At 45.5% G+C, this 23,456-nt stretch overlaps 1 protein-coding gene across 3 annotated transcripts in view; it reads left to right on the top strand.

The window, feature by feature from the left end:
- UBE2E3 (ubiquitin conjugating enzyme E2 E3) overlaps positions 1-23,456 on the top strand; it is a 181,881-nt gene that overhangs the window by 66,860 nt on the left and 91,565 nt on the right. For all 3 annotated transcript variants that reach the window (XM_069225450.1, XM_069225451.1, XM_069225452.1), the window contains exon 4: positions 9,697-9,829. In XM_069225450.1, coding sequence (XP_069081551.1) covers positions 9,697-9,829 — 133 coding nt within the window. The remainder of the gene's footprint in view (positions 1-9,696; positions 9,830-23,456) is intronic.

The raw sequence follows: 23,456 nt of genomic DNA, 5'->3' as shown, positions 1-23,456 counted from the left end.
GATAACAGAGCAAAGGTTATTAACTGTTCGATATGCTAAACCCTGAGAGGCTAAGCAGGGTAAAAAGTTGGCTATCATTTGCATTGTTTCCAGGCTGAGGCATATCGCTTATGCATACTAGGGGCCAGGGATTGAGGGAGAGCCTAGTGTGGTCTGAAAAATCCGAGACTTGTTTAAATCCCCCAAGAGTCTCCATTCCGTGATGGACAACTGTCCTTTCTGAATTAGCGGATAAGGGAACCCCATTGGGTCTAATAGAAGGTCTGGGGACGACATGATCTGACCTGGAGGAGCACAACACAGAGCCATCACTATAGGGAACGGCGATTGTGCCTTCAATATGGGGTTACTAAGATTATTTCCACCGACTGTTGACAAACGTGGGAATCATCAAGAACCGGGAGAAATGCATGATGATTTAGAAACTGAAAAGCACAAGGGTGAAGTCTCCAGTTGCTTGAATCTCGAAGATATCAAGACCTCCAATCCACCACGACAGTGACTTTGCCGAATATATACTACTGTTTCTGAAATCTAATGACTTGGGCATAAATGCCAGAAATCCTTGGTTATCTCTACCAAAAGTCGGGAATGAGTAAACACCAGCTTATTGATATATCTCATTTTCGAAATGTCCATCTTCAGAAGGATACAGCATTTTGGATCATGAGGAGAAAGTGTTTTCACTTCAAACAAACCAGCAAGAAGTTCAAGTCAGTTAATATGGTATTGGAGTTCCTCCAAGTATCATCTGCCCCTCCGTCTCCACCTACCCACATCTTGCACCCCAGCCTCATCTGCTGGCATCCGACCCTATGACCACCTCTAGAACTGAGGTGAAAATGTCTCTCCCGTTCCAAGAGTCCATATGAGTCACTCATCAATGGATTTACACTCTGGCGTCCCAAGACAGAGAGATCTGTTCCGAAAAGGAAAGACACCTACGAACATGAAGAATTTTCAGACATGGTAGGGCCCAAAAATATGAGGGGCCTGGAAATATGATCTGGATGCAAGAAGCTAGGAGGCCTACCACACGGGCAAGTACTCTCAATGAAATCGAAGGAGCTGACAATGCTTTCCCCAACTCCTTCTTGATGGCTAGTCTCTTTGTCAACGGGAATTTGAGCTGCACTGAAACAGAATCTCTCTCAAAACCTAGAAAGTCTATTTTTTGGGTAGGAATCAGAAGAATGTTTTCACTGTTTATGGCAAATCCTAGGTCCTGAAGTAGCTGAATTGTCTAAGAAAGATGGAGAAGATTACTTGACATGCAGTCTTGGTGAAACTCCAAGGGGTTGAGGATAGACCAAACAGCAGAACTGAGATTCCCTGAGATCTAGACGCACCATCCAATCTCATTCTTGCAGTAGATCTCTTAGGAGGTGACTACCCTCCATCTTGAAATGTCTGTAGACAGTACAAGAATTGAAGTGATGCCAATTGAGCACTAGGCGAGAGCCCCTGCCTTTCTTCTGAACTAGAAATATCGTACTTCCGAAGCCCTTGGGGTGAGGATGAGATTGGCCAATCGCCTTCTTTTGAAGAAGAGATGTTATGCCAGTTGTGTGCCAACAAACTCACTCTACCTTCCAAAGCTGTCCTATCCCCCCAGGGAATAATGGTTATCTAAATAAGAGGTGTCTTAGGTTGGATTATCCTCCCCTGGAGTAGCCTCTGTAACCACGTCCTCAGCCTCCTCGATTGTGAAAGGGGTAGAAACTGGTGGAGCCGAAAAACTGGAAGCTCCTCTACCTCTGTTGGGCTAATAGGACCTAGAGGTCTGGAGAATACCACACCCTGACCCATGACCTCTAAAGCGTCCAGCCCTGTTAAAAGGGCCACTTTTTTGATTGATATCTGGGCCCTGTCTAAAGCAGTAAAAATGGCCACATATTTGACTAAGTCGTTGACAAATTTGTCTCCAAACAAGAGACCATTAGCAGATTGCCCAGCATCCAAAGGAGCTAGTTTGGTATCAACCTGAATAAGTAGAGACTTACACAGTTCTGTGGAAATGGCGCAGTTGGCATTCCCCAGCAGGCATATAACTCGTTGAGACCACTCCAGGAGAACGTCCGGTATTACCACTACATGAGATTCTTTTGCTTGGACTGCTAAATCTAGGATTTTAGTGAGTGGTCCTGATAAATCCAGCAGTTTGTCCTGGCACCCACGCCAGGCCTTTTCAGTTCCCTTTCTTGGGTCTTTAGCATACTTTTTAAGAAAAGTGGCCATGCTAGGTTCCAGTTCTGGGGCAGCGAAGGTTGAGGGCATTCAGATCTCAGAGTATTGCGTACCTCTTTTTCAAACTCTTTTCTTAGTCATGTCTGGACATAGTCAGCTGTCTCTTGGAATGGGGTCCATTCTGATGATCTAGGATGACAATATTATCAAAGTTAAAATGAAAGTTCTCAATCTGAAAGGGAGGAGGACTTACCTGTGTTGCAAGATTTTCACTTTGGTTTGCCACTGGCTGGTGTAATTACAGATAAAGTTGAATCGTCTGTCTTATTCTGATTATCTTGACCAGATATGTGGAAGCTCCCTAGATTGTGGAAGATCGATATCTGTGATCAAGAAGGACAGACTCAATTGTTTTTTCAAAGGGCTCTCTATGAGAGGGGCTAGCTCTGATGTGTTAACTTCTACAGGGTCCGGTGACCCTATGCCTGGGCCAACGTCCGTATGCCAAAATAGAAAATGGGCTGAGCAAAGGGGCAAAGAGCTCTTACCAACGCCTTATTAATCAACTCTTGCACATGGAAGTCAAAAGCTTCCCCTAGGCACTCTTCCATAGGTCGCTTATTGGACCCCTCAACATATTCCCAATATTGATCATCATCTGGATATTGACGAGCCATATTTCTAAGGCAGAGCTCTTGAGCAGAGGTAAATTATGTAAAGGTTAAAGTGATGATTAGGTGTGGGGGTGGGGCCAGATGCAAAAGGGAGCACAGTTGCTCCAACCGGCTAAAAACAGTGTATTCTGGTGTGCGATAGTGGGTGCGAAGGCCAAAAACACTTCGCAGAAAAACAGTGGCACCTAAAGGCATAGAATGCTGCGTCGAAACCAAAACAATGGTAAATAAATCTGTGTAAGCAGCAAAGAAAGAGGAAGGACTGTCTGATTTCTGGACTTGATAGGAACTGATGGATCCTGATTGTTGGGTCATATAAAGGGTGTTTGTAGGAAGCTGTCCTGGTGTGTGGTGGGTACCTAAGGTCCAGATATCCCCTATTAGTGAAGTGAAGGCAGTGTCTAGAAGCCAGGCTCTATATAGGTAGCTGTGGATGAGCAAGGCTTATCTAGGAGACATGCAAAGCTCATGCAAAACCACTGTAGTCACACAGCACTTACACACATGAAGGAAAACACTCAGTTGTACAAAAAATGCCACAAAGTACCAGAAGGCCAACCGTCCAGTAGGAGGTAAGTAGTACACTAACTGTATACACTAGTAAACAGTAATAGGCATAGAAAAGGTTAGAAAACAGTGCAAATAGCAATAACCAATAGTGACCCTAGGGGGAGCCCAAACCATATACTAAAAAAATGAAATCCGAACACAGGACCCCCACCTAGCTAAGTGGAATGGGTAGAGGGGAGTACTAGAAAACCACAGAGGTAAGTAACACAATATCACCCAGCGACCAGGAAAGCAGGAGTAAATAACTATAATTTCCCCAAACCACCTAAAAGGAGGAAAAAGAAGACACCCAGACAAGACTGCAAGAAACCAGCAGTAGATTCCTGGAGAAGAGGATCTGTGGAGAGAGGGGACCAAGTCAAGAAGTCACAGTGGAGTCCAGGAGGAGTAGGTGCTACTACCCACCCAGCTGTACTTCCAGAAGTTAGTTGATGGTGAAGAACAGGTCCGCACTGCAGCCCTGGAGCTGGAGAAGAGTTCCTGATGGATGCAGAAGATGTCCCACGCTGGAGTGAAGATTGCAGACTGGTGTTTGTGCAGGAATTCCACCAATAAGCCTTGGCAAAGGCAAACTTGCGGTTAGTGGAAAAGTGGTGCTGCTGGGGACCAGCAAAGCTCAGATGGACTCAACCCAGGAGGGAGAGCCACAGGGGACCCTCAGCGACACAGCGGACCCACAGAATCTGAGGCAGCACCCACAGAAGTCCCACAGGATGGGGGCACAGAAGTTGCAGAAGGAGCCCACGCAGCACTACAAAAAGGGATCCCACACCACAGGAGACCACACAGATGGCTGGCGTTGCAGGAAGGAGTGCTAGGGACTGGAGCTACACGTCACCTGAAGATCCCTTGGAGGAGATGCAAACGAGACTTGTTACTGTCATGCGTAGGGAGGCAAGGGCTTACATCCACCAAAGTTGGACAGCTGACAGAGAGGTCCAAGAGGACTACTCCGGAAAACGACCAGCGATGCAGGATCCAGGCAGCTCAGGATGAGAGGAGATCCACGCAGCCAGTCGTTGTTGCAGCAGGTGCCTGCGGATGCAGGGGTGTGACCCCTTCACGCCGCCTTCTTGTGCGGGCTGATGAGTTGCTGTCTTCTGGGGATGCGCAGCTGGGGAAATGTTTCAAAGCTGGCAGGAACTGTGAAAAAAAAAGTTGCAGAAGAGTCGCAGTTTCAGTGGTCAGAAGTCAAAGTGGAGGTTTCAGAGGAATCCTGCTGGAATCTTACAAGCCGAATCTGAGGACCCACCAAAGAGGGAGACCCTAAATAGCCTTTAAAGGGGGATTGGTCACCTAGCTAGGTAAGCACCTAGCAGGAGTGGGCTCAGACGTCACCTGCCTGGCCTGGCTACTCGGATGCTCCCAGAGTTCCCTGCCAACCTTGGAAACAAGATGGCTGAACCCAGGGACCCTCTGGAGGAGCTTTGAGTACCACCATTGGGGTGGTGATGGACAGGGTGGTCACTCCCCTTTCCATTGTCCAGTTTCATGCCACAGCAGGGGGGGGGGTGCCTGAACCGGTGTGGACTGGTTTATGCACAGAGGGCACCAAATGTGCCCTTCAAAGCATACCAGTGGCTTGGGGAGGCTACCCCTCCCAAGCCAGTGACACCTATTTCCAAAGGAAGAGGGTGTTACCTCCTTCTCCCAAAGGAAATCCTTTGTTCTGCCTTCTTGGGCTTGATCAGATCAAGCAGCAGGAGGGCAGAAACCTGTCTGAGGGGTGACAGCAGCTTGGGCTTCCCGGCAAACAGGAAGGACTGGTGGTAGCAATGCTAGGCGTCCTCTAAGGAGCCCCCAGAGTGCATGGAATCATACTTCCAATACTTGGATCAGTATTGTGGTATGATTCAGATATGTTTGATACCAAACATGCCCAGATTCTGAGTTACCATTATGTAGCTGGACATATCTTAGAGACCTATGTCCAGTACATGCGTAATATGGTGTCCCCGGACTCGCAACAACTAGGAAAATGGGCCTGGAGTTTGTGGGGGCACCTCTGCTAGTGCAGGGGTGCCCTCACATACAGGTCTCTGCACCCTGCCCTCTGGGCTGGGAGGGCCTACCATAGGGGTGACTTAAAGTGTTCCGGTGCAGTGACCTGTAGTGAAAACTGTTGCATGCACCCATTTCATGCAGACTGCAATGGCAGACCTGCACAACTCTTTGCTTGGGTTCCCTATTGGTGGGAGGATAACTGCTGCAGCCCATAGGGATCAACTGGTACCCGAGTGCCCTGGGCATTTAGATACCATATACTAAGGACTTGCATGAGGGGATCAGTATGCCAACTGTGGGAAGAAAAAGGTACATTTACCAAGTTACAAGGGAGAGAGCATAATCACTGGGGTCCTGGTTAGCAGGATCCCAGTAAACACGGTCAAACACACTGACAACAGGCAGAACATGGGGGCAACCATGCCAAGAATGAGGGCACTTTCCTGCACTGTTCATGGCTCAAGGGTAATGTAGTGTTTACTTTTTCACTTTGTTATTGGCTGCTGTGTTTGCAGTTAAATGAAAGAAAAGCATAATCTGAAGCCTCCGGTCCTGATATAGAATTTGTATTCCCTTTCAGGAAAATGCATATGTAGTGGGTTTATGAAATATGCAAACACGTTGTTATTTACAAATGAAAACCCGTAGCATTTTCCTTTGAAGCAGTATTATATTTGCTAATGTTTTAATAGATATATAACTCTCAGAATTGCCAGTGCACGGTCTTCTTTCATGGACATCATTTGGGGGCCACCATTGGTCACAGCTGCAACCCCCAGACTTGCCTTTTGCTACCCCTGGCACTGCCTTTGTGACCCCTGGCCTCACAGGTGGTGAATATAGTGGCAGGATCACAGTGGTAGCTCGTCCTTACAGCCACTCTCTTCGTTTTCTGTCAAATTTTTTTATCACAGTAATAGTGAATAATATATTATTCATTATTAGTGTAATAAAATGGAGTACAGTTAGCAGGAATATGCCCTTTCATGGCAGCTGAGGTAAGTAAAAAAATGTATGATGCATGCATTCTTGTGGGTGAGAGTATGTTTATGTGAGAGTGTATGTAAGTGTGAATTTGTGTGTATGTGACTGGAAGTGGAGGTCAAAGGGTATGTGTTGTCACTTCCTCTACCCCTGGCATTTCAGGGAATTGAGTTCCATGTCTTCTTTAAGCCATTTTTGCTCCTATGACATATATATGCAAATAGTCACTTAAAAAAACAAAAGTTACAGGAACGTTATAGTTAGGCTAACATTTTAACTGTACCAAACCATAGAAGTTCACGAGTTATAGTTAGTTATCTCAAGTAACTATAACTCGTTCCCAAAGCCAATAAGTCGCACCCCTGCCATACACAGTTTTTTCGTCAAAACTTTGACTGCAGATATTACATTGATATTATCAATGATGTTATCAAAAATGACATGCATGCCGTAATTTGTGGGGTAATTAGCAGTGCATGGTGAGGGCATGCCTTCAGCCATGCATGACTGGGGTTGGCCCCCTTCCCCATCCTGATCTCTGCACAGAGGACCCCATTCCAGAGGCCTGGTCTAATTTTTTTGTAGGGTGGGGGGCTGCTGACCCCCTGCCCCACCTCCCTAGGCCGATATTGACCCCGGGGACCCCATCCCCTTGGGAGCGGCCTAATTATTATTATTTTTTTTTTTGTGGAAGGCGTGCCTTGTGGCCCCCCACCCCAGGGCCGATCTCTTTCCCGGGGACCCTATCGCCTGGGGCATGGCCATGTGACCTGTGTACCCCCCAGGGCACCCAATCTCAGTGTTGGGGACAGTGCGGGGAGCCTGAAGGCCCCCACAGTCCCAGCTGGCTCCCCACCTACTGCAGTAGCCAGCATGCATTGCTGTCAGAGAGGGGACTGTAAAAGCAGCTCTCTCTCTGTGAGAGCAATTGTTTCCTCTGTCTCCCTGCCTGCATCTCCGCGGGCAGGCAGCCAGAGGAAGCCTCTGCTCTGATAGTGTGCTCTGCTCGGATGAATTTGCTGTGGCTTGGTGTCATCTGTGAAGCTGCAGCCAGGCCACCACAAACAGCTATGTCCTGGGGGCGGGCGGGGTGTGGGGTGGACAGGGGGGGTGGGGTGGACGGGGGGGTAGGGGCGGTCCCTAGGGCCACCGGTGACTCCTCAAGGGGTGGCCCTGCTGTCATGAAAATAGCCCCGGGGAGGTGGTGCCCGCTTCCCCCTCCCACTCATGTTACTCAATGTCTCAGGGAGGTGGTGGTCCATGGTTTGTAGCCCTGCAAAGATTTAAGCAAATGCCCCCCCGTCCAGCCCCCTTTCAATTAAATCTGTGCTTTTTGGGAGGTGGCGAATCACGGGGCTGCCCCTCATCCGCATTACGAATAACAATGTCCATGGGACTGAATGACGATTCGCAGGCTCACTTTTTTTTTTGTATTTTTTTTTTTTTATTCTTACCATGGATTCGCGACCCCATCACAATTCAACTGCAAATCGTTTTTTAAAACGTGCTTTTTAGCCCTGGGTGGGGGGGTCCCAGCAGCAGAGCTAAGGGGTCCGGGTGTCTCTACACTGGCCCCTTTTCCTTATTTTTAACCTTATTTCTGGGACTCAGTCCCAACATGGCTGCCAACACTTCCTTGATGAATTGTTGACAGACAATCCGATCTCAGCACAAGATCTGGAGGGGTTGCAAATCCTTTGCGTCCCTATATATAAAAAAAAAAAAAAAAATCTTTAACTTCTCAAAACCTACTGAATGGATTTACACCAAATAACAAAAAGGTTGCTTTCTGCCAAATTTGGTGTAATTCCGTCCAGTGCTTTCGGTGCTGTCACTGTTCAAAATCCTTATGGAAAAATTAATTGGGAAAATGCGTTTTGGGACCCCCCTATTTTTCTTGGCCCCTGGTTGACAGATCACCCCCAAAACTTTCCAGACAGCAGTTGACGTGGCTGGCAATTTTCTTTGGAAAATTTTGTGAAGATTCTTCAGCTGGCACCAAAGATACAGGCAATTAAAGAAAAAACTTTTTCTATAGAAACTAGATCCTAACTAGAACTACCTAGTTGCAGTATTAATGTATTTAAGACATGCCTAGAAGTGAATGGGCAATCTGCATGAAGGGAGTTAAATTATTATTCCAAACCCACAAGCGTTAATAAACTGGTTTGTAAAGAAGTGTTTGCAAAAGTGCGGTGATATAAAATTGACAACATCCCTGATTTGCTATTAGTCTGTCATATGCCATGTTGATGGTCACAAGCATGCCGCCACAGGTCTCATAACTGGCTTATTATTTTTTCACTGGCTATGGGAAGGGTGAAAAGAGCAACTTTTCACTTGCTTGAAGCACTTGTGGGCCAGCAATTTTACTGAACCTGTAGTCACCAAATCTTAGAATAGTTCACGGCTGAATGTGTGCTTTCATTGGTGATGAGGTGAGCTAACGTCTGCAGGTTAAAGTGCTTAAAGAATACAGTCATCTCTAGTCCATATTTAATCATGTGTTGCCGAAATAACATAATTCCTCCAAAACTGCAGATGTATTCAGTGTACTTATCCCTTTTATATCCCATCTTTTAAAATATTTGTTGCTTCATGTACCTGAATCTTTAAAATCATACAACAGAAACTTCTGGGTGATACTCTTGTTCCACACTATCAAATTTGTGGCATTGTTCCATGAGTATAGTATAGGCCTGGTGGGTGGCGGATTTTAGCTGACACTCAAGAACCTTGAAAGTCAACATACTCGAGACAAGCAGGGGTGGAGGTGTCCCCAGAAGGAACAAATCCTGCCTGCTTCACTGCAACACACAGCACAGGTGGGATAAACAAGGATGTAGGGTGGAATGGATGGACCCACACAGCCAGCCCAGTCCCCATGTTGCACCGGAGGCATTCGTTTCAGGTTGGCCAAATCCCACTTGTGAGATTTCATCACAGTGGTTTTCATAGTGGTAGCTTTTAGTTAAGAGTCAAGGATTAGTAAAACTATACATGTAAATTCACTGATTAATGAAGAGTTTATCAATAGTGATGTATGCAAAAGTTTCAAGGATTAGCACTTTTTGTGTTAATGTACTGTTAGTATGGATATCACTGTTTTGATAGAACTGTTGAATGCTTATTAAATAGGCAAGAAGTTGGCATATTGAATGAAGCTGGTAAGCTTTATCTGTTGTAATATTCTTACTTTGTTATGAAAAAATGCATTGAATCTCTGGCTATAAAGGATAGAGGACTTTCATGTTTCTCTGTCTTGTCATTTAAATAGCGCTGGTCCAAAGGGAGATAACATTTATGAATGGCGATCTACCATACTTGGGCCACCAGGTTCTGTATATGAAGGAGGGGTCTTCTTTTTGGATATCACTTTTTCATCGGATTATCCGTTCAAGCCACCAAAGGTAAGAGTTGATACGCAGTTTTTGGAATTTTTCTGTATGCATAATTTATTCTATCTTCTTCGCAAAGATAGCAGTCTTTTGACCCTAAAATCCAAAAGTCTTCCTCACTTTTTATGTGTCCCAATATTTTTGTCTTGTACTAAGTAGAGCTAATGCACCTTTCTATGTGTATCATAACTTATTAGGTCAGATTTGTGAAGATCTGTGAACAGCGCCTATATTATTTCTTTATAATAAATAAGCAGTTAAGTATCCTCACAAAGAGAAATCTGTGTTAGAAATTGTAATCTTGATGTGATGCTTCAAAATTTGTAAGATTATTTATTTTCTTTGGCTTTATTTTCAGTTAGATTTTGGTGCTTGAGTAATTAATCGAACATTGAGACTTTAATTGGGTTTAGATCCTTTGCTGAAATCCTTTTAGAGGAGGAGGCGCAACATCAATGACACATAGCAATATGATGACCTATGTGGAAACAATTATAATTTATTTCTGTCATATTTTCATTCTTCTTTGTGCCTAACTTTACATGACCACATCTTAAGAATTGTGATGTTCAATTGAATATGATGTTTATTTCAGAGCAATATGATTTGCCTTGCTCCAGACTTTTAGCAAACCCATGTTATCATAATTCTCTTGCAGGGTATCCATAATCTTTAACTCTTCTTTTTTTCAATATTTTGAGTTCAGGGGTCCAGTTCTGAAAGAAGTTCCCAATCAGATTAGTATCCCTCCTACTGTAACTCATTTTTTTAGTTTCATAAGTAATGTGGTTGAGTCTATGTACAAATAGGAAAGGGTTTGCTTGTGTTGGGTCTAAGTTGTTAACTTTCAGGTGTATTACCATAAGCCTTCTCTTAAGCTATAGACCATCCAAACAAAGTGTAGGTTAAAGTCCTAGTTTAATAAGATGTTAGGAACAGCACCACCAAGCGTTTACACAGTGATAGTGGACCAGAAGCAATCTTAGCCCTCCTGAAAAATTAGTACCCTTTAACAACCCCTCAGCTCACAATTTCCTATCATTTTATTCCAATAAACACTTAACAATTTGCAACAGGTTTAGTGTAACAAGACAGCACGTTTTTCCTCATCTGAGACTCCTTACATACCCATCTCCTCATACTGCCATGTTCCAGATTTAGTGCATTTCTCCATATCATATCTTTTACTTTTTCTGTTACTCTCCAGTCTTGTCTTTAGAGTCCCCTAACATCCCCCCGCATTTGTTAGAATTCATCCATGCCACTGATATTTTTTAAACCCGGTAAGGTTCTGTTTAATATCTGAAAAACGGATTTCCTGGTTTATCTTTGAAAAGTTGATTTCCCTGTAACAGTATTGGGTACAGTGCAGTGGTCCCACAACACATCTGTAACACCATCTTCAGATCTACTACATGCACCAAAGCCATGTGTCTGTATCTCTTATTCTCATGGTTTATTTGGTGAGCAACGTGGTTTGATTGGGGGAAATAGATTGGACTGATAAAATGTATCTTTTAAGAAATCACTTAACGCCATCTCTCTTACCCACTTGTCATATGTGCATTTGCCTACATCCATTTACACACCTTCTCTCCAACTTAGGGGTAACCACAATAGCCTCTGTTCTTGGACCCAGGAGCATAGTGCAACATGTGAATCATACTCCCACACCTCCTCTAACCACTGGGAAATACTGGGAGTAGCTCTGTTTAAACCTTTGCATGAAAATACTTGAACTAAAGGCTAATGATCTGACAGTTCAATAAAAGGTACATTTTATAAGAAAAACTTGAATTGATGAAGTGCCCAACTGCTTCCTAAAATCTTTTGCTCAATAACTGAGTAATAGATTATGTTCCTCAAAGAAATCACAAATTCATGTCCATTTTCTACCTGTGATTGCTTGGCCCTTAGCCCATTGAGACTCGCGCCAGTGGTCAAAATAGGGTTGCTTTTCTTCACATCAAAGTGACTTCATGCTAAAGCTTTGGTCATGCTTTCCTCGACCCTCTCAAAACCCACAGATTCTCCTCAGCCCAATGGAACAAAGCACCCTTCTTGATTGTGGACCTTAACTTGCTCACGTTCGTCACAAACACTTTGACAATCTCAGAAAAGCACTACACAATCCTAAAGCTGACCAGACGTCTTTCTTAATTCCCTAAGCAGGCACCCAAACTAGAGCTACTGTGAAATTGATCTTTTTGTGAATCGACATGCCTCTACTCCCTAACATCTCCAAAGCCTTAGCCAACAACATATCATAGTCTTGCATGCTGTAGGTCAAAATGCTTAAAATGTAACGTTGAAGAATATGAACACATCAAAACCTCTCTGCCCCCGTTTAAGAACAATGCAGACACTAAGCTAAGCAGCGTTCTCACAAATCTAAATGTCTGTAAGGGAATAACTTAAATCTACATTGTCTAGAATTTTCTGCATATTGACTTCAAGAATAGGCTGATGATAAGTCTGTCACTGCAAGCACACTTGCCCACCCCAAAACCACTGATGTCTTGCGTATATTCAGGACTTTGTCCATTCGGATTTTCTTGGTCAGATTTGTGAGATCTACAAACATTCTCAGTCTTCTGCCACCCACTTGGGCTTCAAACCTATGGGTGCTATCCACTTGAAGCCTTCAGTTTCTTAAGTCACATCACCCTTTAACAGTGTCTCTAGTTATTTCCTCAACGGCTTCCTTATGAGATGCATCACTGGGTTGGATCGTTTCACCAGTACTATTTTATGTTCAGCTTTGGATAAAAAACCAAGATCATTCCTAAGTACCTTCAGAAACCTCTTCACCATGTCCTCTCCCTCCATTGACTTTGAGACCAATATCACTTGATTTGTGGCATTGGGATATAATACTAGCCCCAAAACTCTCTTGTACCTCCAGTCCGATAGTTTATCTCCTCACAGCAAATAAGTCATTCTTGCCACCTCATACATCCCATTACTCAAAATCCCGAAACATTTTTTATTACTATTGCCTTAACATCTGTGATTGATGGCTTTTTACATCCGTTGCCTCATTTAATCTCCAAATGCTTATGCAAACTCTGTTTCCGCAAGAGTACTAGGGGGCACTGAGTCAGCCTACACAACTAATATTTTCACACCTAAAACCATCTCAGTCTGTCCTAATCACATTATCTTCATATACCTCTATAACTATCTGATCAAGACTTCTAGTTGCAGATTCCTTACCTTAGAATTTCCCCCAGCCCACTTGGGCCCTGCAAGCGGTCTCCGGACCTTCCTCTCGACCTAGACGAGGAGGAACGCAAAGCATGACTTCGGATTGTGGTTGTGCTCCAAACACCAAAGAGACACGAGGTGCGGATCTATCACAGACATCATCCAGTGACAGGAGTCACAGGGCTTGAATATGGCCATCCTTGACGACATCTCGACGCACCAGACTGTCAATAAGCTTCAACAAAAGTCCAGTCAAAAAATGACTGTATGGGCAACTCTTCTCCGGATCTGCACGTATGCTGGCACGGAAAGAAAAGAACTGTTGTCAGCACATTGGTGTGGTGCCTGTATAGGACTTGCGATATCATATGCGGTGAACACAGCGCCAGTGACGGACTAGAAGTCAATTGACGTCACCTAACGGCGCGCAGGGGTACTACTCCAGAACAATCTTCTGATCCAGACTGACGCCTGGGGGAAATTCTATGGTAAGGAATCTGCAACTAGAATATGTCCCTACCAGATAATTAATTACCGAAGATATGTAACTTGTTCTTCCCTATTTGTAGGAAAACCTTTGTCAACTCCTCACCACCATTTTCCATGTACTGCACCTTACTCATCATGCACATAGTTTAGTGCTTTTTCTTGCTACAGTTGAGGTACACAGAATTTCTGGTGTATGTCACACTGCTGGATGTATGTGCAGTGTTAGGGCACATATAACATTTTATCTTAATTCTTGGCAGCCCCTTTACTCAAACCTCTTTTTAAACCATGTTTGCTCATATTATTCTCTTTATGGCCTTTAACACACCCACACTTATTGCCAGTCTGTCACCTGTTATTTCCTTTTCACATGCAGCTGCACTTCCATTTCTTCTGCAGTTGCCATACTATAATCATTTGTCAGCTTTGTCTGCCTTTCACGTTGTTTGTGCACCTGACCAACTGATTCATTTACATTGACTCTTGACAGATCTCCTAAATCAAGTGTGTAGACAAATGCCATTGTCCTACATAATTCCCCACAATATCATACTTATATTGTATGCAGGCTGAACGCTTGTGGCATTCTAAAACCACAGCCTACATGGTCCAGAATGCACTTTTGTTATTTTTACAGGTGTTTAATAAACATCCCAAACTTTCCAAGTTCACCCCAAGGGCAAGTCTGCAGTGCTTTCATAAATATCCTGTCCTTCAACACCCAAATTATGTTATGAAACATTGTGCCGCCTTCTCATGAATTTTCCCCCTGCTAAATGCAATCAAGAATGAGTTTGAATTATTTTCTATTGTTCCTTATGGTCACTTGGGAGGTCTCTCGACGCTGGTGGACAGCTAGTTTCATCTGAACCTTTAGGAGCTTTGGGTAGTCTATCTGGCCCTTGATGCCTTCCTGCCATCCATCAAGGATAGGCTGGTACAGGTCCTCGCAGACAACATTGCCTCCATGTGGTACTGTCACAAGCTAGGCAAAGTGGGGTTTTAGGTTCTTTGTCAAGAGATCCCAAAGACTATGGGAGTGGCGATAGATAACTCAAAAGCACTTTACACATCTCCTGTTCCAATCTACACCAAGGTTTATCTATGAACTAAGAAACCATGTAGGAACTGGTATCAGTCATGCTGTCAGTATAGATGAAAGTGCTGACTTCAAGTACCTCAGGCCCACCCACGGGAGGAGGCTTACGTAGCACCAATTTAGCAACGTTTGGAGGCAATTGCCCATATAGAGTTCCACAGTTTCTTCCGGACATTCTTAATGGTTTCAGCCGGGAGCAGGAGTAGGAGGGCTCTTGCTCAAGTATAGCAATCTGTGCTTAAAATTCATTTTTACACAGTTTATCCTGCATACCCATGAAAATACACATGAAAATTGTGAGCTTACCGTATCTGTGCAAACCTTTAGTCAATCTCAATGACAAGGGTGGAATATTACAATTGCAACTTTTGTTGGTAGTGGAAGAAAAGGTTACCCTTAGGAAGTCCAAGCTTGGTAGAGCCCACTCATTTCCATACTGCTGCAATATTTCCATATTAGCTCTTTGTCAAGATAGGAACTGCATGGAAAGTATGCAGCTCTTCCTGCAGAGCAGGAACCAGTAGTGTGAGATGAATCAATATATTATCTGCAAAACACTTTATGTGAGACTCATTCATGTGTAACCTGTGGTTTTCTGATTTGATATGCTCTTCTTTATTTGTGATTCCATTTGCAAAGTGAAAACATAGATAAGATGGTAGGTTCCGTTTGGTAGAAGGATGTATAAAGTTTGATATGATAAAAGAGAGCATTCTGGGCCCAGACCTGAATTTCCTCTGGGGTTTTGCAGCGGTGGTCTCCGTTAACTATCAAATGCAGTTTTTGCTTTTTATGAGAGAAGCATTTGGGTTTTTGTCTGTGTAGCCTTGTCAAAAACATCGAAAGCCAACCTCATATGGTCTCCAGTCGATGATCAGCCATATATTTTTAATTCTGGTCTTAGGGATTTTCATGGAACTGTTAACGCCGCTATTCACAAGAGCAGTTGGCTTGTGTGAGCCACATTATTTTTAGTCTTTATTGGTAAAGTTACGTTGTTGTTTCCCCTGTCGCTGTAAAAAAAACATTAAAGACTTTGGTAAGAAGTGGGATCAGTATAAACATTTTATAAAACAAGTTTGGTAACCTGTTGGGGAAACAGTGTTTTGTTATTCTGTGCATTTTAACTACATCACAGGCTTTTGCTTAAAAAAAAGGGTCATCCAGGACATCAAATAAATTACAAGGGATTGTGGGAAAGATGATGCACTCTCTCCCGCACTTACCCCTGCACCCCCAAGATCAATATTCATCTTTCATCTTGCCAGCAGGGGGCCACACAAGTCTGCTTCATAGAGACTGGAATACAGTTGCAAAAATGCTGCCAAAAGGATGCTAAAATCTGATGTTGGGCAAAATCAGACATGTGCAATTGATCATATGTAGTGCGGAGTTCTAGCTTGCCTGATTTTTTTTTGTTGATTTTTTTCTTTTTTTTTTTATGCCCATAGCATGTCATCTTTTTCACCTTTTCAGAATAAACTTGTTTCTGTCCATTAAATTTAACTACAATGGGGCTTCCACTTCCTTCCTTGCAATGCTTAGTTCACAGAAGGAAGGCCTCAAACATTTGGCCTTTTGCTTGATTTCTAACTCTCAAACCTCTTCTTTCAGGTCTAACTTATATTTTTGCTCTCTCACAAAAGCAGATGTGTGAACAGTGATATCACCTCTCTTAACTGCTTTTGCTTTGTACCGTGGCCTAGGGCATCCCATATGTTAAGTTTTACGTCAAATACTTCATCAGTGCTTCACAATTGAATATGCTTTTGGTCAAGAGCTCGCTCCCCCACTCCCGCAGCACCACCTAGCTGTGCCCGTGTTCCCTGAACCCCACCCACGCTGCTGCTCCACGTGTTCGAGGCCCTCCTCCACCTGCAGGCACCCGCCTGCGCCTCATCCCTGGTGTCTAGTGGGCTGCAGGTAAGCGCCCCTAGACTTGTGCTTTGGTTCACTGTATTTTTGTGACTGTTTGCCGTCATTTTTATTGTGCCTTTTGTATTTTTGTGACTGTTTGCCATTGCTTTTATTATGCCTTCTTGTGCGCTCCTCCAGCGGCTCTAAGAGGCGATCCTCAGACTCCCTGCCGCTGCCTCCCTGCGGCCCCACCCCCCACACACCCCCATTCGCTGTTCCCCTCGCACCTCCCAGCTGCTCCTCCCTCCCTCCTCCCTTCTTAATGGCGGTCTCTGCGTGAGTGCGCCGGAGGTGCTCAGAGGCAAGCCCGTCAACGCCTGGACCGCACCCAGCGCCAGTCCCCCTGGCCCTCACCCTCCCCCCCCCACACTACCAGACACCGTTACACCACCAGCGACCTCCACGCCCTAAACCCAGGACGCACCTCCACCTGTTTCCAGTCCTCTCCTAGGACCACCAAAGGACCTTCACCTGCCATTATACCTGCACCCTAAAGCGCCACGACAGACCCGCCAACAACCACCTTAACTGCATCCTACTCAACACTCGCTCCATCCACAAACAGACTATCGAACTTTGGGACCTGCTGACCTCCATATCACCGGACATCGCCTTCCTCACCTAAACCTGGATGAACTCGGCCTCCGAACCCGACATTGCCATCCCTGAAGGCTACAAGATCACCAGGAGAGACCGCACCAATGAGCCAGGAGGGGGAATCGCCATAGTCCACAAAAGCACCATCAAAGTCTCAACCAGCGCCCACAACGCACTAACCTCAGCTGAACACCTTCACTTCAACATCCACGTCAACGCCAACACCACCCTCAAAGGAACACTGATCTACAGACCTCCGGGCCACCGAGCACAATTCTACAACACCATCACCGACATCGTCAGCGCCCAGGCCCTCACCTCAGCAGATTACATTCTCCTCGGTGATCTGAATTTCCATCTTGATAACAACAACGACATCAACACAAACCACGCCTGGACAACCTCGCCAAACTCTGTTTCAAACAACTCGTCACCTCACCCACTCACACCGCGGGCCGCACACTCGACCCCCATCTTCGCTGCCAACAACCACGTCTCCTTCAGCCACACCACCAAACTTGGCTGGACAGACCACCGCTGCATCCACTTCTCCTACCAGAAACCAGCTACTCACCACCACCGCACCCCCCACCCCCGACGCAACTGGAGCAAAATCTCAACAGAAGAACTGATCTCCACCCTCGCCCAGACCTCACCGCCTGTAACCACGCACCCCGACAAAGGCGCTACCATCCTGCATCACTGGTTAGCAGACTGTTCCAACACCCTTACACCGCTCAAAAAAAAACTCAAACACTCTGCACAGCACCAATCCCAACTGGTTCACACCTGATTTACAAATCTCCAAACGAGAATGCCAAAGGAGAGAAGGCCCTGCGTCTGGATCCCACAAAACACAACCACACCGCACTCAAGGAGTCCATCCGCAAGCATCACCAGCTGATCCGCACCGCTAAAAGGGCCCACTTCAAAAACTGCATAGATAACAACGCCCACAACAGTAAAGAACTCTTCGGCATCATCCGAGACCTCTCAAACCCCAGGACCTTCTCCAACTAATCCCCCCTACACAAGAGTTCTGCAACTCCCTCGTCACCCATTTCCGCAGCAAGATAGAAGAAATCCACAACAGCTTCAAACCCAATCTGCCCACAGACCCCCTCATACCGAAACCCCCGAGCAACACGAACCTCCTTCACACCAGGACCCCCGCCAACAAAGATGACATTGCACACACCATGGCCTCCATCCACTCCGGATCCCCAGCAGACCCCTGCCCCCACCACATTTTCAACAAGGCAAGCAGCATCATCGCTCCCCACCTCTGCAACACCATCAACAGCTCCTTCGAATCAGCCACCTTCCCAGAAATATGGAAACATGTAGAAGTCAACACACTACTGAAGAAGCCCAAGGCAGACCTGGATGACCCAAAGAACTATCGGCCGATCTCCCTCCTCCCTTTCCCGGCAACAGTCATCAAATAAAGTTGTCAACACCCAACTCTCCCGTTTCCTGGAAGACAGCAAGGCTCTCGACACCTCCCTATCCGGTTTCAGAAAAAATCACAGCACCGAGACCACACTCCTCGCTGCCACTGATGACATAAGGATCATGCTAGATAAAGGCGAAACCGCAGCACTCATTCTACTGGACCTCTCCGCTGCCTTTGACACAGTATGCCACCGCACTTACGTACACGCCTCTACAACACCGGAATCCGCGACAAAGCCCTAAACTGGATCTCATCTTTTCTAACCGGCACAACCCAGAGAGTCCGCCTTCCACCATGCCAGTCAGAAGCCTCCAGGATCATCTGTGGCGTCCCCCAGGGATCCTCCCTCAGCCCAACGCTCTTCAATATCTACATAGCCCCTCTCGCCAACATCGCACGAACACACCACATCAACATAATATCATACGCTGTTGACACCCAGCCTATCCTCTCCCTTACAAATGACCCTACTACTGCGAAAACAACCTCCACAACGGACTTCACGCCATCTCCAGCTGGATGGAATCAAGCCTCCTCAAACTTAACATCGACAAAACTGAGGTCCTCATTTTCGGCCCCAACCCTTCAGCCTGTAATGACTCCTAGTGGCCCAAATCTCTAGGAACCGCACCCTCGCCCACCACCCACTCACGCAATCTAGGCTTCATCTTGGACCCCACTCTCCGCTTGACTCAGCAAGTCAACACAATCTCCTCTTCTTGCTACAACACTCTCTGCATGCTCCGCAAGATCTTCAAGTGGATCCCCGTCAAGACCAGAAAAAACGTTACTCGCACCCTGGTCCGCAGCAGATTGGATTACGGTAACGCCCTCTATGCTGGAACAACAGACAAACTACAATCAAAGCTGCAACGAATCCAGAACGCAGCTGCCCGCCTCATCCTTGATGTACCACGCCACAATCACATCTCCTCCCACCTCAAAGACCTGCACTGACTACCCATACCAAAGAGGATCACCTTCAGGCTCCTGACCCTCGCACACAAATCCCTCTACAAAATAGGACCCGCCTACCTCAACAACAGACTCACCTTCCACACCCCCACACGCCATCTCTACTCCGCCAGCCTCACCCTCGCCACCATCCCCCACATCCGACGCACCACTGCCGGAGGAAGGTCCTTCTCACACTTCGCCGCCAAGACCTGGAACTCGCTATCGCTCCAGTTACGCCAGACCCAGGACCTCCTGACCTTCAGGAAACGCCTCAAAACGTGGCTCTTCGACAAGTAGCACACAGCGCCTTGAGACCCTAACGGGTGAGTAGCGCACTTTATAAATAACTGATTGATTGATTGATTGATATAAGTATAGGATTGCAAAATGCAACTTTGTTCATTCGCCAACATCGCTTTGGTCTAGGCTCAGAAGGAGAGATGTTGATTCCATCAGATCTAAAACCATCAGGACGTGTGTGAATGGGATTTATGTACAATAGAAAAAGTGTGTAGTCTTTCCAGGGTAGGGGGCTCACCATATGTCTGTGAGTTTTATGTTAGCTCATCCTACTGCATATGAATGAGGGTCATTTGCCTAATGCCAGAAGAAAGAAGAATTTTCCAGGGACAAATTGAGTGCAATGTTGAAATAAACCTTGTCTCGTTCACTTAATATTCTCCTGCAGGCTCTGTCACAGTGGGAAAAAGGCATGAGCTTTGTCATCTTCAAGGGGGCCTTAAATGGAAACAAATGCCTAAGCTGCAACATAAAGGTCAATTCACATCCTTATCATCCATCTCTTGTTTGTATAGGATGACTCCATCTTGAATGGGGCCCCATCCCTAAACAGAATCACCACTCCCCTGGCCTTTGATTGTGCAGTTGAATGATATTCAAGGGATAAAGTTTAGATCTCGGTCTTGGAACATCTTCAGCTACCAAGTGTGTCTCTAGAAGGAGCACACCATCAAACCTTTTGTTCTGCAACCATTTCAGGAACACCTTTCTTTTCATGGGAGATTTCATACAGTGCCCATTCACTGTCCGGGATGTGATCACAAGAGTAGGATTCATTCCTTCTGTTGAACAATTCTCGCTGGCTTCTGGAGCTCATGTCACTAACTAACATGCAGGGTCCTTTGCCTGCCTTCAAGTTAAGATTGTATAAATGATCTACTATTGTAGTCATCACTTCTTCTCCTTTCCTCTTATCCAACAATAGATGTGCACGCAATCAACACACTTCATTCAAACTGTAGAGTCCCATGTACAAACAGAAAAATATAACCTAATGTGATAGAAGTTATGATATAAGTTTCTGATAGAAATTTCTTGCTGCAGTGTCCTCATCTTTGAATATTCCCCAGGTGTAAGTCTAGATCTGGAAAATTTTCAGACAAACCTCTGTACACCAGTAAGTGCGCCACAGAACTCTGCACTGAAGCCTTTGTGCTCTGGGAATGATTTGTGGAGCCTGTATAGGCACCACTCCTGCTCACTGACATCAGTTCCTGTTTTTCCACACCATCAGAAGTGGATCTGGAGCTCTCTATCTTTTCTCTCAACTACACTTACCTCCATATTTTACAAAGTTTTTTATGGAGTGTGCAAAGGATGTCACCCCATGAAACAACCTGTTTTAAGCTCTGTAGGGACTGTCCCAAACAAATGTCTGAGACAGATCCCCCATTAAGTGTGCCTGGAGTCAGTGCACGACCCAAAGACCTACAGTCACTACGCATCGATAAACCAGAAGGTCACCCAGGACCGCATGCAAAACTTTATATCGCCATGAATAGGACTACCCCACGCCAAGATGTCATTAAATTGTGGTTCAAGTCCAAGGTTCAGTTCCGGTCCTGTTTCCTTTGCACTCCAAGAGTTGGCAAAACCACTCCAGATGCTGCTCTCAGTCTCATTCCAAAACGTCCAGTAAGTCAGAAAAGAAACTTTAAAAAATCAAAGCAAGACTTGGCTCCCTGTCGCCACTTGCATTTGCCCAAGCAGGTGCTGGGGTGTCACCATTGCTCTCCATCTCACTCTAGTAGTAGCCCGATCCTGTCCCTCAACTGGTTGTGGCACAACACAAGTTGCCCGGTCTGTGTGACCCTCCACTACAGTTTGAAGAGTTCTGCACAGCCATGCTCTGGCTCTTTGGACCCTTGCTTACATCCTCTGGTGCACTTTCGAACCCCAAAGATCCCGGAGACATTCCATCTTGAGTACCGCCATTGGGTTAGCCCTCTGCGCCAGGTGGAACCCCCCTGCAAAGCAGTCAGAACACCTCTGATTCCAGCCTAACCTCTTGCACCATGATCCACATCAGTACCTGGAACTTTAATACTGGTACTGAATACATTGATGCCAGATAAAGAGGTACCTAATGTCCTCTCAGAATCAGAGTCTACACTGGTCTGACATCATGCCCAATGACAGTTGAGGTGTGACTCCCTCCACTTGATCTGCCACCTCCATAGGGGAGACGACACACCCTACACCAACTTTTCGGCACAGACTCTGACAATACCCACAATGTGGGTGATGAGTTCACTCAGCCCTACCAAGACAGCAGTTGGTATGATATCTTGCAGCAGGGTAGTGGTTCGCTTCCTACACATCAGTAATATGTTGGACAGGCCTTAACCTTCAGCTCTCCACCTTTTTGTAGGTCAAAACTAATGAAGGTCTCCAGCTTGGGCAGACATCTTCTGAGCCTGTTCTGCTGTTCAATGAGACACTAACCAATACCTTATTGGGAGGCTTGGCTCAATCCCCCTGCAAGTATGGTGGTGCAGTGGTCCATGAGCAGGTGCAACACCAACACCTTTCCTACCTCTCACCAGATAGGGAGTCTGAATGAGTGGAAACAATTGGAAAGCAAGTTTTTCCTTCTATCAGCCTGGCTGTCTGCTCAGTAAACACTAGCTGTCTCTTAGGATTGTACTCCCAAGCCCTTTGGGACTCAGTGGCTGCAGTCCTCCCTGGTGTCCCTAAAGATCTCTGACCTGTCCTTGCACAGGCTAGCCAATCAGTCCAGTCTCAGCAGAGAACCAGCAGTTGTGCAGTCAAGGCCATGATGCCCATCACCCAAGCAGCCAAAGTCAACATTGCCACCCAATCCACTAATCACCCCATCAAAAGACGTAGGGCATAGTTATAAACCCCCTACTTTCTGCTGCCCTAGATAAGCAGAGGATTTCATCCTATTTTAGACCAGCTCCCTCTCGATGCCTTCACCAAGATTTAGATATTCAAATGCTCACCCTGGCTCAGGTCTTACCTCCCCTCGACCCATGAGACTGGTTAATAACATTAGGCCTGCAGGACACCTATTTCAATATACTTGTGCTGCCGGACCATCGGTGCCACCTATGGTTTGTGTAACAGGAGTATTTTCAGTTCATCATTTTCCTCGTTCTTCTCACCAGCATCCCTCGAGTGTTCACAAAAGTGATGGCGGTGGTGGCAGCACTCCTTTGGAGGTCATGGGTGCCAGCCTTTCCCTACCTCGATCACTCGCCCAAGGTAGTTGTCAGCCACCTCTAGACCAGTTCTACTGTTTGGATTTTGATAATTTTTTAGACATTTTATATAATCAAATATCCTCTATTTTTTTTTAATTGGTTTGCGATTGATCTTGTGTTAAATTTTCAATTTATCACCAGTTGAGTGTGCCATAGATACTATACACATTGCCTCTGAGCAAAGCCTGACTTTGTGCCAAGCTACCAGAAGGTTAAGCGTAAGTAAATGAGTGAATTTTATTATTTACCTTGACAAACTACTGTGTTTATTATTTGAGTGAGGCTACCACCTCTTCCAACTAATTACCTATTTTTTCCACTTAGTATTTATGTTTGAGAGGCCTGCCTTTCAATATTGAGCAAAGGCATCAAGTTTTCTTTGCAAACCCA

Source organism: Pleurodeles waltl, chromosome 3_1, assembly GCF_031143425.1.
Source record: "Pleurodeles waltl isolate 20211129_DDA chromosome 3_1, aPleWal1.hap1.20221129, whole genome shotgun sequence".
In the NCBI taxonomy this organism is placed as follows: domain Eukaryota; kingdom Metazoa; phylum Chordata; class Amphibia; order Caudata; family Salamandridae; genus Pleurodeles; species Pleurodeles waltl.
Note: the sequence above shows the minus strand (reverse complement) of the source record. Positions and strands in the feature narration are given on the sequence as shown.